This window comes from Caloenas nicobarica, chromosome 7 (genome assembly GCF_036013445.1).
Source record: "Caloenas nicobarica isolate bCalNic1 chromosome 7, bCalNic1.hap1, whole genome shotgun sequence".
NCBI classification, from domain to species: domain Eukaryota; kingdom Metazoa; phylum Chordata; class Aves; order Columbiformes; family Columbidae; genus Caloenas; species Caloenas nicobarica.
Window position 1 is genome coordinate 37794363 of NC_088251.1, and position 16490 is coordinate 37810852.

At 41.9% G+C, this 16490-nt stretch overlaps 1 protein-coding gene across 1 annotated transcript in view; it reads right to left on the reverse strand.

Moving 5' to 3' along the window:
• Positions 1-16490, reverse strand: part of PCDH15 (protocadherin related 15) — a 340270-nt gene that overhangs the window by 94264 nt on the left and 229516 nt on the right. The window contains exons 20-21 of the mRNA XM_065638430.1: positions 11736-12041; positions 10377-10601 (exon numbers count right to left, since the gene is read on the reverse strand). Of these exons, the coding sequence (XP_065494502.1) occupies positions 10377-10601; positions 11736-12041 (531 nt within the window). The remainder of the gene's footprint in view (positions 1-10376; positions 10602-11735; positions 12042-16490) is intronic.

Sequence of the window (16490 nt, forward strand, 5' to 3'; positions counted from 1 at the left end):
GACACTCACTAGCTGTAATGTACTAAGACTAAACAGGTGGTGACCACCGATGTGGGAGGGCAATACGCAACTAGAGCAGAAGAAAAACACCTGCAGTACAGCGTTCCCACTATAAAACTAACTTGTAAACTCAAATGGACTTCAGAAACTTCAATTTTTGACTTATGGGAACACCAAGAGACCTTCTGTACTGCAGTAAGTTAAGAATACAAGCATTTATCATCTGGGTGAAATAATCCCCTCTTCCTCCTCATTCCCTAATCCGGGAAGGACACAAACCGGATTAAAACGTCTGCCTTCCTCCTTTGCACCACGGCTGCCACTCACCTTCACCTGAAGCATGTGCAGCTGGGGGTGTCCCACGCGTGCAGGGACAGGGACAGCGAGCAGAGTGACCCCAGCTCAGCCCTCGGGCTCCTGGAGTCACCGGCATTCGTCACAAACCCCAGCGGTCCCAGCGTTCCGCCCTGACTTCACAACGGATCCCGCAGACCCACCTCCCAAACGACCGAGGAGGGCGCGTGACAATAAAAATCCCACAGTCCAAAAACCAAACCTGAGCAGCAGAGGCTGGGAAGGTCGAGCGCAGCACGAGCTGCTCTGGCAGTTCCAGGATGTTCGGAAAATCCTGCCCAAAGGAGGCGGCGGGTGCACCGGGACTGCAGCTCCTCTCTGCTGGTTGCGGGGAGCAGGGCGCTTGTGATGAGACACAGATGTGGCCCCTTCTCCCTCCAGTGAACCGCAGCTGCAGCTCATTACTCTTATCATGCTTCCACTAATAAAATGCAACCTTAAAACGACTGACAGACCTGTCTCATTTGAATTATTACCCCTAACCTAAAGAGTTTCTAAGGAACAATAAATGTTTTTGAAAATGTGTTTTGGTAGAAATCTTGTTTTCTAAGACAAAAAAGAAAGAGTAAAAACCAAAGTTAATTTTTCATCAGCTATCTCTACACAAACAGAAGCAACTCCAGATGACACTCCAATATATTTGATATATATATTTACGTGTACATGCATATATTTATGTATACATATCTACGCCTATCTCAGATGTAAGAGTTTGTGAAAATGCCCTTTTATCGTACAAAGGGAGCCCTGTTAGCGCGCTGATAGAATTGCTGCCTTTAGGCTGCGGTGCACTAGAGGGCAGCCCTGCCAAATGGGAGGGAACCTCCTCCTCCTCAACACCCACAAAAATCAACACATCTACTCATCCAGGTTTTAGATTTGTCAGAGCTTATAAAATCCGTCTTATTTCTTAATAGCAAAATCTTATTATTAATCTCCTGAGCAGTTTCAGAGGGACAAATTCCTGTCAAAGAACACCAAATCGCAGATTCCGTTGATTTATCAAGACCACTAAGAGAATCACGCTGTTCAGAAGATTTTCACATTATCACCACAGTACCTGTCGAGGTTCCTGCCTGGGGAGCCTGCATTACAAACACAGTTTGGCACAAAGCTTCCCTTTCTTCTTGCCTCTCTCTCGACCTGCTAAGCCAAAAGCATCTTACCATAAAGATTCTAAAAGTCTATGAGGAAATAGTTTTAGTCTCCTATTTCTGACCTGTTGACAAAAATCGCCCACTAAATTTGTTAGTTTCTTAAATATTAATATTACATTTTCTTGGTTTGCAAGCAGTTCCATAAAGCGTTTGTAAGTACATCCATGTGTTTTTCCTACCGCTTCTGGAGTGTGCTATTTGATTATACCTGCTGATAGCAAGGTTTCTAGTTAACTATATCTGAGTGGAAATCAACATTCCTTCGCTATAAAAATCAGCATGACTGAACAGTGTCTGAGCTAATAAATGCATATTAGGCATTTACAGCTCCTTTTGCAGTCTGCTGGCTTTTATCGCAAGTGTAATAAATAGGAAAAAAGAAAGTATTTTTAAAGTGATCCCTCCTTCCACTAATGTTAAATGTACATAAAATAAAACCCACAAAGGGAGAAAGTAAAAAGGTTTACTTCAAAGCATAGCATATGTCACACACTGAAATTTTCAAACCTTCCCAATCTTCTTCTACAACTACAGATATGTATCTGTATATACATCTGTATATGCATATGTATCTGTATATACAGATATGTATCTGTAATTTTCTGCTGTCACTTTGTTTTGAACATCTGCCACTTAAGTCTATGTGCACATTACCAGAGCTGGTGCCTTCCCATCTGAGCTGCCTCCAAGTGTTTAATAATCCCCTGCTGTTTGGGGACTTCCAAGGGCACATTTAACATCCCTCTATTCCTATATCCATGAAACTCTCTTCTATAGAAAGGAGAGGGGTGTTTTGGTATCACCGTACTTGAAAACCATTATTCCTCTTGTGCATTCTTCAACCACAGAAAGATGTCACTCAATGCCTTATTAAAGAAAAAAAAAAAAAAATCAGAGATATTTTGTTACTCAATAAGCAGAATTAAAAATCCACTGAAGGCCCCGAGATATCACAGCCCAAAGGGCACCTGTAGCCCTTAACAGCCCAGCCTCACCTCGCCCCCCCCGACACCCTGTCCCTGGGCCCAGGACCCCATTTCAGCCCAGCTGGGACGCTCAGTCCTGCCCCAGTGACACCAGGGGACACCAGCCCTGCTTCTGGCCCCATTCCGGTGGCTCCCGGCCGGACTCCCTGGACAGACCCTCCGCACGGAGCAGTCTCGCTCACACAACCGTGTCACCGTGATTTTCAGTTTCTCCATCTGTCAACTACCAGTTCACAAAAAACCCCAGCGAAGTGGGAAGGGAACCCTTTGTAACAAGCACCTACAGAACTTCACCTCTGCTGCAAGGCCTTATCTTGCCCTTTAACAAAACATTTTTTGGGCCCAAGTGAGCAAGTGCTTTAATTCTGCTGCAAGTACGCTTTGCAATGGGCTCCTGCTCAGCTTTAAAGCAAATGCCACATGCAGGTTATGAGAGGGTAGAAACCCCTCCAGCACGGGGCTCATTGATGTTCACACACGACGAGGTCTGTTCTACCACCACCACAATTGAGCGACAGCATCTGTAAATGCCTCACGTTGTCACCATGCGCTCCTCTGGTCCATGCTAACTGGTAACAGCCACTCGGTGCCCTCAATTCCTTCTGTAATTTCTCAATTTCTGCAAATCCTCACTTGATTATATTTCTATTTTAAACTTAGTAAGTTTCCAAAGCCTTGCAATATGATGCTAATCAACTTTGTTCAGAACAGGACAAATGTACAAATGTAATATTAAATATTAAAATGCAAATTCCATGCGCTTTCATGTCATAGTGATCTTAAATTACACGATAGGCTAAAAATAAGTTTTAAAGCTCTTCTGGAATAAGGTCTCTGGATTTGGAGTCACAGACTTGGCATTGAAACAACTGAAAATTTGAGCTGTGAAATTCAGAAAAGCAAAATGTTATTCAACTATAATCCCTTTACTAGATTAACTTTTTTTCCTCTTCCCTTAAGCTCCTACCATGTCATGTACGGAGCTGCAACAAATACAACCACAGAGCTTTACTTTGAGCCAAGAGTTGATGGATATACATACACATATATATTTTTCATGCATGCATATAAACTGTATCTGTTTTTTAGCTACGCAGTCATGCAAAGCTGAGAGGACGCAACATTATTCTCCAGGCCCTAAAACCCACTAACAATCCCCTCAAGGGCTGCTGTAGGCACTTAACACACTATCTAGGACTGGGACAACAACCAGGATCTGAAGATATCACAAAAATTCTCATCCTTCAGCTAAAAGACTGGTATTATTAACTGAGTGATTTGTTGTAATTTACCCAGAGAGTTCTGGGGAGTGGTTTACAGTAACAGAATATTACACGGCCAGGTATATCCAGCCTTTCAAATCGATGGCAAAGGGATTAGAAATGAATAACTGTACAATGGTTTACCACCTTTGAGGTACAAATCATTCTTTTAAAGATATTTTCAGTTTTGTTTCCTCTGTAATTTGTACTTTCATCAGTCAGTTTCTGTCATTTATACAAAGAAGGTGAGAAGAGAATGATTTTTACTTCCTAACGTATATGATAAAAGTAACGGAAAAATAAAAATACTTAGCACTTATCTCACTGATTCCGAGCCTTAAGGCTGTTTCTTCTACAAATGCAATAACAAGTTTATTTTATTACCAATAATCGTATATGTGATGGAAAACTACTGTGATCATTTCCACTTCAAATTCCGTATGTAAGAGAGTGCCTTCAAAGTTTTGACTTGTGAAAAATGCAGCTTTTGGAGGGTAGAAGAAGTGAACTTATTATATGGCATAGTATATAGCACCAGCCAATTTCACCAGATACTGGAGCAGCAAGAACTTCAAGTCTCTTCCCATTCTTTAGGCAATCTCTTGGTCTCCTACCTGTGCCACAAGTATTCGAAATACCTTTTACATTTATGCATCAACGATGGTGACTAATTTAGAAGGCCTGAGGTTAGAGAAGCTACCAATGTTGAGTAAATCTGAGCAAATTCAAAATCCTTGTGATGGTGCTGGCAAGATAACATGACAAACTGCACGAAGCGGGACTTTGAATTTCATCTTTAATTGGGTGTAGCGCTTCTTTACACAAGGTTCTTTGTTTGAAGCTTGCAAAATAGAGGCTTGTTAACAAGGTATAACTGCCTCTTCTTCATATTCAGTGCTCAGCAAGCCCTAAAGTAGCTCATAATATAAATTAAGAGATAATATTCATGGTGGAATATAGGAGGTAATAAATGACTAGTAGATGACTGAACAGATAAGCTGAGATTGTAAAAAACATGTTTACTGGCACCGTAGTCCCACACCGTGCCCGTTACTCCATTAATGCCAATAGAAAAAGAGAGAAATAAACAGTTCTGTTTCGGAGGCAATACAGCTAATTTTTTTTCAAGTTATGTGTTGCCGCTGTGCTGGACTGCCCTGTTAATTCTTTAAATGGGAAACAGTTTTCATTACATTATTGAAAGTAAGGATTAACTTCATGGATGTAAATTTACTGAAAAAAAGGTTAACTTCAATTTTATTTTTGACATATTATAAACTGATGACGTGTTTGCCCTTAACTGGTTCACTAATGTCTTTTATCTTCCATGTATCCTTCATTACCTGTATAATTTCTGGCAGAAAATCATCATTATTATTGCAATTAAATCTCACTATAACATGAAATTCCAGCATAATGAAGCAATGATGTATTACTGCTCACCTGCTCATTAGAAACAAGACTGGTGTGAATTTTGAAGATATACCTGCAGGAAGGGAAAACAGTGGCAGCTACACATACGCATGGCTATTTAAACACTTTATTCCAGCCGTCTCAAATGCTGGGTTCCTGCATCCTTTCTCCAACACACCTTTATTTTCTTTGCATAATGTTGGCTCTGATCGTTTGGTTTGAGAAAGCGATTCAGCCACAAACACAGAGCTGCTTCTAACCCTCCCAACTCTAGAAAAGCAAATGAATTGTATTTCTGCTTGTTCTGATTCCAGGTTTGGGTTGTCAGATAAATAAAGGGAGATTTCTTGTCCAAGCAGGTTGGAGCCCTGCGCTATGGCATCATTATAACCAAGATCATGCCATTTGCTCCCAACTTGAACGGGAGGGACCACAAGAATGGTCATACTGAGGAAGGACAATGCAGAGCCATCAGGCCAGAGATAAAGATTCAACTGTTACACATTTCTGCGTGGTTGGTTTGTTTCTTTTATGCAAAGTTCCCAAGGAAGGGAAGACTTAGCGTAGTAATTATGAAAGATTCGAATTCGCCCCCGCAAGTACCAATCAATGCATGTAATGCGTGACCTAAAGCATACCTCCCATCACCTAAACACATACTTATTCTGAAAAACTAGTCTGACAGCTACAGTTTGTGCACTCTCTGATGATAGTGATATGTCTCTTGAGGTTCGTGGGTAAAGACAGTTTTACTAAATCTGGAAATCCATTGCATAACATTTATAACAGTCCACTGGCATCAAGGCATGGTAGAAATGATATTAAATATTCGGTAGGCAGTCTCGTAATACGGCATTGCTAGAAACATACAGATCTGGTTTTACTTATTGCTGCTGCTCTAGCGCTTTGAGTCATCAGCCAGAGATAATGGCTTCACTGCACTACTACTCTACTTGAAAAACTAAAAAGGAAACCAATCCTGGAACACAGAAAGAGGAGAAAAAGCAATTATAACAAACAGGAAAGATATAAGGTAATACAAAAGTAATGCTGGTAATAAGACGAGGTCACGACGTAAAATATACAAGACCGTATAGGCCCCATGATACAGAAGTTCTTACAGTATGTTTTTAGCAACACATTTCTCATTTAACTGCAATATAAACTGGAAAAAGGTTAGTCCTGTTTCTGTTAAGAAGCTCTATTACCATAGTAATTGTTTCCAAATGCTAAATCCTAATAATAAGCACACCATTTGAACGGTAATGATTTCACTTCTTCCAATACTGGGAAAGATTCGTCTCCCGAGGGGATGCTGGTGTGTGTAATGCAAGACGCACTGACAGGCACTCCGAGCGAACCGTTCAGCCCCCTCAGACACTGGGGGCTGCAAATCTCTGCCCTTCTCACGGGGAGAGAAATTACGCCTCGACAGTGGCAAAACACTGAAAACCACCACAGAAATCGTTTCCTGGTGTGGGTAAAGTTTTTATCCCTTAAACTACGTTTTCAAGGCTGATAGAGTTTGCTGTGTCTCTCCTGTATAATTATATACATAAACCAGAAAAAATAATAAGTTTTGTGTCCTTGACTGCAGACCAGATTACAGCCATCAATTACTCTGGATGAACAGTTGTACTATCTCCTATGCCACCCCAAGACGACTCATTACTACTTTCAGATTAGAGTTACGCAAGCAGCAAGAGGAATCTGAGACCTAGGGAAAAAAGAAAAATCTCAGGCTCTCGGAGGTGTTTTGCACCTTTCTGGCAAGAAGTAGTCAATGCCACTTAGACTATTCCTCCTCAGTAATACCAGAAAGTATGTAACAATTCATTCGTTTACCTCTTTGCTTTGAAGAAAGGGCTGTAAGATCTCCACAGAATGTCAAGGGCCATTTGGCTGCAGCACAGGCCAATAATGGATTTCAATACCGATATGCAGTACAGATTAAGCTATTCCTTTTTTTTCTGCAGCGAGTATTCTGCTATGCAATCTGTGTTTTGATCAAGTTCAGGGAAGGTTAATACAAACTATTTGCAACTTGTCACGCCAAAGCAAGAGTCTAGGGAAAGTCACTGTGTGTATCTACCCTTCCCCAAGCCACAAAGACCAGTGCGATCATGGATACACTGCACTGCTGCTCATTCAGTTTTATATCACATAAATGCTATATGAAACCATCAGATGTCCATAGCTGCTTAACAGAATCCTATCACACAGTAAAAATTACAATGCTTTTGGTTGAGAGCTGAACTGTGAAAAATCACAAAGGTTAATAGAGCAGCACAAGCCCAAAAGGACGGACTTGGAGACTTGTGCAATACAAATAATGCTCTGAGGACTCCAAGCACTGAATAGTCTAGCGGTTGCAGGAATTCCCTGCTTGGACCCGCTACTGCCTGAACGCTTGCCGCTGGATTTTCTCTAGTTCAGTTTTGTGTTATCAATGATGGTAATTCGCACAACTGTTACCTTAGGGCCTACGGCGTATCTGCACTTGGTTTATTCTCTATTTGGGTCGCAAACACGGCATTAAAATAATTACTCTAATACCATCTAAATAAAGTAAAAGCACATTTACTACTAAGCAGAATCAGACGCATCCAGCTCCCGGTCCCAGGACAGGAGCACAAGACAGGCTGAAGGGGACCAGCTCCATCCCCATCCTCACGCAGACGCAGCCCGTCCCTGAGCACAGGCTCGGATTTGACAGGTGCTCTGGAAGAAATCGGGAGGCTTAGGACCCCACCAATTCCCCGTGCAGACATCTTCACTGATCACCAAAAAATTATAAACGATGCAAATGAAACAGTGACCACGCTCATCAGGAGTTACCTATTTAGCTATGCCCTAAAACAGCATGAAGAACACAGCGAACTGCATTGCAACACACGTTGTTCCTTCTGCTTTGGCGTTTTGTTTGTTGTTTTGTTTTGTTTTGTTTTCCCACAGCTGAGATTTGCTTTTCTCCTTGTTCTCACTTGGCTTCCAAGACTCCGCACCCCTCTCCTGCTGCTCTGTCTCTTCAATCAACCGTCCAACGCGTCCTCCTGTGGATCCTTGTCATCTCACAAAGCTCTGATTTCAACCTCCACCTGCCCCCAGCCCCTGTTAAGTTTCTATCTGGAAAGTTCATCTCTAAGCTCAAATTAAAACATTCTTTCTATTTTAGAGATCTCTTGTGACCAAGGTTCTAAATTTCTACCATCTGACATTAATCATATCTGCCCAACAAAATGAGAAATTAAAAATGGGTTTTCCACAAGTCCTCCCCCATTCTCTCAACTGCCACTCAAAACACTACCTGTCACTCAAGGCTGGAACCTAAGCAACATATCAACCTCAGCAATATATATAATATTTAATTATGCCCACTGATCTGTTGCAAAAGTCAGCCTGTCACTGAGTATGTCGCTTCATCATCTCCTTCATTTATTTTCTTTCTCATTTAAAATATAAGCTGCTTGTCCTCACTTTCAGGCCCTGTTCTGTCACCAGCCTCACACCTTTAACTGTACAATTTGTCACTCCTGGCTCCAGCCCAGTATTTCAGCCTTTCCAAACGAGTATCATCATGCTCCTTTCTGTTGCTCACATGCGGGAAGAGTTTCAAGGAAAATAAGAAACCCATTTTTTGATTCCCTTTTTAAGTTCCCTATTCCCTTTGAAAATACGCAGGCTGCTGTTACACTAAGGCCACCAAGTTGAACTGTTATTACTCCCCCGTGCCCTGTCGTTAATGCTACGATACAAACCACAACCAGGCAGCTGGGTCAGCCCTTTGAGGCAGACTACAGCTTTTCTCTGAATACATTCCTATCTGAAAATAAGTACCTTTAAAAAAGGCAACAAAAACATCCAAACAACCCAAACGCTTAATTCTTTCAAAAATTCACTGTGCTGGGAAAAAGTTTCTTTTAGGAAAAACACAGGTTTGAGCAACTTTCTCCTTAAAAAAATAACAGAAAAGGCTCAGGGAATGATGTCTGAAGCTGCATTTTTCTTCAACTGACTTAGAAACCACCAGGAAAGAGCACAGACTATTAGGAAACAGGTGACCTGCATCTCGGTCAGAAATTTTGCAGAGACAGAGAGGTGTTGTGGAAACCTTATGTTGTCATCGAAGCTAATAACTGGAGACACTGACTGTCCCTAAAATAATTCTGAGCTCAGTAGAGACTGACAAACAGAATTACTCAAAATCATGTGGCAATTCACAGCATCTGCAGATATAAGCTGAACCCAAGACTGGTTCGTGTGCACTAAATACTTTCCACAGACTCGCATTTAAACTGAAGTTGCCAGATATGAAGTTCACATTTATGAGCTATGCTTTTGTCCCTGCTACAATTTTTGCTTCTTAGCTAAAATACGAGTAATTAAACTCTCTTCTCTCCCAAAGCTCACAGTGCTTCTCTGACAAAGTCAACAAATACGAAGCGACTGCGCAAAAGGCGTCCACTGACTGGCTCCAGGACCGCACCTTTGTAAATGCAACGAGGGATGATTGAGAGCATTTAAAATATCCTCTACTCTTGAACATGAGTACATCAACCAAATTAAGACAGGTAAGTGCTAATGTTTCAGCTGCAAACGCTTTTCATTTGTGGATCGTTACCAAACAGAAGGCCATTATCCCCATATTACTGGTGAGATAACCGAAACCCAGAGGTGATGCTGCCTAAAAATGATTTTTTGTGCAAGACCACTAAATAAGCCTGTTCCTTTGCAGCTCTGTACTTTCAAGCAGCAGAATGTGAAACACAGGACGTGGTGTGCCACATCAGCACTCAGTACACCCAAATTGTTCATAAAATTACAATTTATGAGGGCTTTAACTGAAACGTGATGGTGTCATTTTTGCAAACAATTCCATTAGGTACTTATTTCAGCCTTTCAGGGATTCTAAAGGATTAAACATTTATGTATGTCTCAGGTATTCTTGTACTTCATAAATCTATTATTCAAGAATTAACTACGTCATTGCACATAGCAAAGTAATTACAGCTGTTATAAAGTGTATGTTCAACTGAACAAGTTGCTGTCAGAAAAAGGCAACAGCTTCATACAAATGAAAAAGCAGGAAAGCAGACACACTGCTACCGCGCTCTGGTGTTTCATCAGGACGCCGGTGAGGGTCGATCAAGTATTTTGTACCAAATAAGAGAGGGTGTTTTCAACTGACAAGTTATTCCTCTCACCTTGACTCTCACGGTGACAGTGGCGAGGCCGGGAGGCATAGTGCCCTTGCTGTCGAAGGCTTCCACAAGAAACGTGAAGGTTGCTTCTGTGTCAGAGAACGATTCATAATCCAAGGACTTCAAAAGCGATAACTCGCCTGTGTATTTGTTCAGTGCAAAATACTGTAGTGCTTCCTGCGTCCTTATTCGATAGTTCACATCAGAACCAAGATCAACATCCTTTGCCTAGAGCATGCCATACAGAAAAAAAAAGTACTTGAAAACAAAATACTTTTTCATAAAAAATCCCTAGTAGATTTAAAGACCATAAAAAAGCAAACTGCTGCAAACCAATTTAATTTCATTGTATTATTCCAATAGCATTTGATGTACTTAATACTATTGGACAAACACGAGGAAGACAAACCCTCTTACGGTTATAAAATCCAGAGATACCTGCCACGTGAAACGAGCACAGTGCTGTGGACAAGAGTCCCTGGAAGCTCTGCCTGTTCCTGTTCTCCCCGCAGGACACGCGCTGCTGCCACTGCCAGGGAGAGGATGCTGGACGTTTGCTGTAACCCTGTATGGCAGCGTGGGTGTTTTTTATTTCATACCAGGATTTAGACAAAGAATATTAATTTTCATCAGGATAAGGAGTATTACGTGATTGCTTTAGCTGTAATTTGACATTAGATTTATCTGCAGTCAGGTTCAGAGAAAAGCATCCTTGTTGAAATTGTCTCAGGACAGATTCTTCTCATTAAAGGATGCTGACCAAAACCTCAGGAGGATACACAGACTGCTCACGGGAAGCGAAATCTCAGCTGTCTTTAGAGATCTGTCTCATCCTTGAACAATTAACTCTCGCTTGTCTGAGTATTTTATAGTCAGCGAGGAGAAGACAACAATATCCAGGTGCCCACTTAACTCCAGCTGTCTTAGATGATGTTCTTGGTATGGGATGAATTGCTTCTGGAAGCAACTATTTATCTCCATTAACCATAATGTCAGGTGAGACATCTAGGTTTGACTTAAACGTCTCAATCAGTTGAGACAAAGCCCTTTTCCTACTACCACAAACAGGCAGCAGCAATACAACAAGCTTTCAAAAACAAATCAAAAGCACTTCAAATGTGCAAAACAATTTTCCAAGAAATGACAGTATTACTGTAGGTTTTGTGGCTTGTTTTTTTAATACTTGCTCTTATTTCCAAATGAACAAAGGTCATGCATTTTTTCAGTCTGTTAAGTTTAATAACCTCCCCCACTCCAGTGTGCAATCTTCTACTGCAGCCTCATTGACAAGTTAAATACGAACATGCTTAGTATTGCAGAACATTCATGAAACATCATCTTCACTCTCTAATGCCTTCTTACCTCTATTTGCAGAAAGACTGTGCCTGGCGGTAGATTTTCTGGCACGCAGACAGTGTAGGAAGCATTAGTAAAAACAGGGCTGTTGTCATCAATATCCAGCACCTTGATGGCTAAAGTGAGCGTTGAGCGGCGGGGATCCACAGCTCCGTCTGTTGCTTCAACAATGAGCTCATAAGAGTCCCTCACTTCTCTGTTCAGTTTCACTGCGGTATAGATGCTACCATTTGATGTGATCCGGAAAAGATTCTTGAAGTTTGCCAAACTGTAATGAACTTGACCATTTACACCGGCGTCTGGGTCTGTAGCCTAAAAAAAAAAAACCAGAAAAAAGCCATGTTTTAACAGAGATTTTAAGTACAAGGGGGACACCTATATGGGAGTAACAAGGTAAGCCAGGGTAATATCCTACAGAGTACTAACGCTTGTGTGGCTCTTCAGCATTTCTTCTTTGCAGCAGCTTGCCCACCTCTGATATTTTGCTGAAGATAAAATATCCCACAGGAACAAATCTCTTAATATGCAGTGACAGAAGGCAGGTTTACCGGATCCCAACTGGACTTCAGGAAAAAATGCAGGTTTAATTGCTCAGACTTGCACAACTTAAGTGCACTTAAGTAGAAGACAAAACGTTTTTCAAGTCAAGCCCCTGGATAATTCTAATGCTGCCCTATCCTCAGGGGTAGGTGGTGTCTGAGGGGGATTTTTATTTTGCATTGGTTGATTTAGGTGTTTCATTGCTCCCCAAATCACTAAGGAGTACATACTTAGATGAAAGATGAATGCCGTCAGCAGACAGCTGGAATGGACACGTTAGTTGGAAATTTTCTTTTCCCTTAACACGGCCATCACATTTAGTGATATTTTAATCCTCGCTCTCTGAAGAGCTACTCAACTTTCAATAGTTTATCGTGTTCTTCAAAACTCAATGTTATCATGTATCATCCTTACTCTTCTACACTCAGAAGAGGCAGATGATTGCAACAGAAAACGTTTTAAATTTTATTCCATTGATATCTTTGTTCTCACATACTGTACTAAGTCCCAAATTTCAGTATCGGCCAAATAATTCTTGCTATTACATAACTGCCCTTATAGGGACGGACAAAATTCATCTGTTTTTCCTAGTGCTACCAGGCCCTCGATATAATCTGAATGCTGACCTGTTAATTTTCCCCTTCTTAATTAAATTATGGCATGATGACTAAGGTGATGCAAATTAAACAAAGGGTATTCTGTGAGCAAAGTATTTTCATTAATTTGACCCTGTAAATGAGGCTACAGACATCTGGGAAGATCTTAAGAGATTTTAACGTTTTGTTATCAGAACAATTGTCAGGAAGTTCCCATGAATGTGTAATTCCAGTGAAGCTGTTAATTGTAAAACTTTGTAATGAAACCATTTATCTTCCTAGAAATCAATTAAAAGTTAATTAAAACTGTTAATAAGAAAAATTTCCCTGTGCTTTCCCCCAGCATTACATCAACGTGCTAAGCAGTAGTGGCTACAACTTCATAATGACCAGTCTATGGATAACACATCCTTTTAATTGGCATCTTTCAACGCATGGCTGATGTGCTTAGTTTAGAATCAATTCTGTTTCCTCTGTAGAAATAACTGGTTTGGGGCAGAAAGACCTCCTAGATAACATACTGGAAAACCATCAGAAAGCTGGTCCAGGAGAAATGTTTAAAGTATAAAGTAACAGGCATTTAGCCCCACTGAAAGAAAAGCAAAGTACGGGGCGGGCAGAGTATGTTGCAGATCAATTGAATTGATGCTAAGCAGCCAGAGTTAAAAACTAACCAACAAAAAATGTCCTCAAATCCCTCACTGAACAGTAATCTGCAGTACTACTACCATTAGAAACCATGAGAATAAACCAGGTAACATTTTTATTTAAGATTAATTTGCAAGAATGCTTTTGAAGAGACAAACTTTTTGGTTTTTAGGAAAGTAAATTGGAATGACTTTCAAATATATGGCAGGCTTTGCAATTTGGTTCCTAAAAACATGACTATGTATGTTGTAATCTCATTTGTGTACACCCTTGGGCATAAACACCTTTTCCACATTGTGATTTGTTTCTCTGCAGAGTAGCCGGCAAATCACCACTATTAAATCCAATTAAACTAGTTGTTACAGTACCCCCGTAACACCGGTGGGAAGTCAAGCATGGACGTGTGAAGACGAGCGGCAGCTCCGGGCATTTTTGCACATCTTAGTCCTGTGCTCTCACGGCACGGGGCAAATTCAGCTTTCGGGACTGAACCCTCAAACCGAAATTTGCTCAACTTTGCCCACTAAAATTTCTACCATGTGGATTCTCTGTTTATCTATTAGATTAAGTCGGCTTTTCCCTGAGCCTCTGTCCCGTCCCAACAGATGGGGTGAGGGATGAGTTAACTCTGAACGCGACACGCGCCCTGGCTCAACAGATGAGACCGGGGTGAGTTAACTCTGGGTTAATTCTGCGCAGTTATGTGAAGTGAATGACAGACAATCACTCCAGGGGTCCAATTCAATTATGAATTTTACTAAAAGTATGTGTTGGAATACTAGTTACAGTGAATAGTGGCTTGGCAAAAGTATTTTATGATATCACAGAACTTAACAACACAACTTAACAACAGGAAAATTCCTTCTACAAGTAATGTATTGGCAACCATTAGTAGCTATAATACAAAACTTAACAAGAATCCAACAGCAGAGCTTAAGATGATGTTACTCTTATACGTTCAAAAGGAAAAAGAGAGAAAGAGAGTGGTAGAGAGGGAAGGAAAACTAAGGTATAAGAGATAGGGAGAGGGAATAACATATCACTCGCGGAAGGAGAGACAAAGAAATGGGGATATAGAAAAAAAAGAGCAGAGAGAAAGGAAGAAAGAAAAGAGTGAGGGAAATTAAGCTTTCAGGACCGAACCCTCAAACTGAAGTTTGCTCAACTTGCCCACTAAAATTTCTACCGTATGGATTCTCTGATTATCTGTGAGATTAAGTCAGTTTGTCCCTGAGCCTCTGTCCCGTCTGCGCCGTTCCACCAGCGATGAGCACTGCCCGTGTACGAAGCCACCATCCCCGCCGTCTTTGACCAACGAAGCTCAAGCACGGCCACCGAGAAGTTACAACAAGTTGTCCAAGCACTGTCCAACCTACCTACAGGTGGCTTTGCAACCCCAAGAGACTTGGAAAGGCCAGACTGTCACACGTGGTCGCTGCCAGGGGCTGCCTTCTCCAGCCCGGACCCCCCCATCACGCAGCAGAGCGGCTTCTGTGTCCCCTCACAGCCTTTCCCTGTCCCCACACCTTGCCCTCCTCTTCCTCTTCAGGGCTGTTCCTCACTCCTCAATGCCCGGAGGAGTTTTGTCCTTTCTTAATTCTGTTCCCAGAGGCGGCGCCAGCGGAATGAGCTGTGCCCTGTGGGAACCGGCGGGGCCTGAGCTCTCCTCACAGAGCCCCTCGGCCAGTCCCGGGCACAGCCACCCCCGGCACTCCCATAACGTGTTTAAAATCGAAGTGCATGTCGTGGTTTGATTGCAGGGTGACAATAAAACCGCGGCAGATGTATTGTTAACCCCCTCTCCCCTTCAGCCCCTCCGTCTCCCCCATTCCCACTAAGGACAAGCGATTGGGAGGGAAAGAAGGACAGAGAGAAGAGAGCTGGAAAAATTCAAAATGTTTTACTAATGCTACTAATAAGAAATAGAGAAAATAATACAAAATATACAAAACCAATCTTGAAAGTCCCGGCAGATGTGGGGCTGGCACCCGAAGTCCTGGCCTGGACTCTGCAGCCAACCGGAGCTGGATTCAGTCTGTCACTGGGCCTCAGTTCGCAGGGACAACTCGCAAGGTCCTCTCCCAATGTCGGCCATAAGGAAAAGGAACGAGATCCTCGTGATCCCCCACTTATATATGAAGTATGACGTGAATGGGATGGAACACTTTAGTTGGTCAATTTTCAGCTCACCTCCTGCTTGCACATCTCGCGGGATGCATCATTATCAATGACCTTGCATTCCGTTGCTATGTCTACCAAAACATGTACCTAACTTTCAGGAAAACTGCAGTTAGTAAGAAGACTTTAGCTGACAGGGAAAATTCACTAAAAGAGAAACTTGTTTTTAACAAAACCAGGACAGCTTTAAGAAAATTGCTATTATTTTACCGAATTAGATTGCTTGTGCAGTTTAAGGCCTGCAATAATTAACGTTTTATCACTATAAACTTTGAAAAGCGATAAGGTCCTCTTTATGGATATGAAAGAAAAAGAGCTTAATCCGTTTTCTAAAAGAATGCCATCTCAAGGGTATACAAAATTCACTCTTTCCATGTGGAAATGATTTCACAGAGCCGCTCTGCGGGCAGCAGCTCCCCGGAGAAGCCCTGGACGGACTCGTGTTGTCACGGTCACCACCTGTTCCCGCTTGCAGCCATCGCCTTCTATCAAAATAGATGACTTCAAGTCATCTCGAAGGGAGGCGCAGGTCTGCACGACGAGGAGCTGGGCTTTCAGAAAGCCCTGCTTCAAAAATCAGCATGAACTTATCGCTGCCGCTAAAACAGAAGCCGGTGACATCCCAAGACATTTAATATGATTCGCTCGTTGAGCTGAATTACACGGGTATATTGTTGCCAGAGGTGGAGAGAAGCAAGCAAACACTTCATTTCTGTGTCACCTCAGTCCCAAGGGACGTCCCAAAGACAAAGCCAAGGAGACCACGGGACTAAGAAGAGGCAAGAGCACATTCTTACAC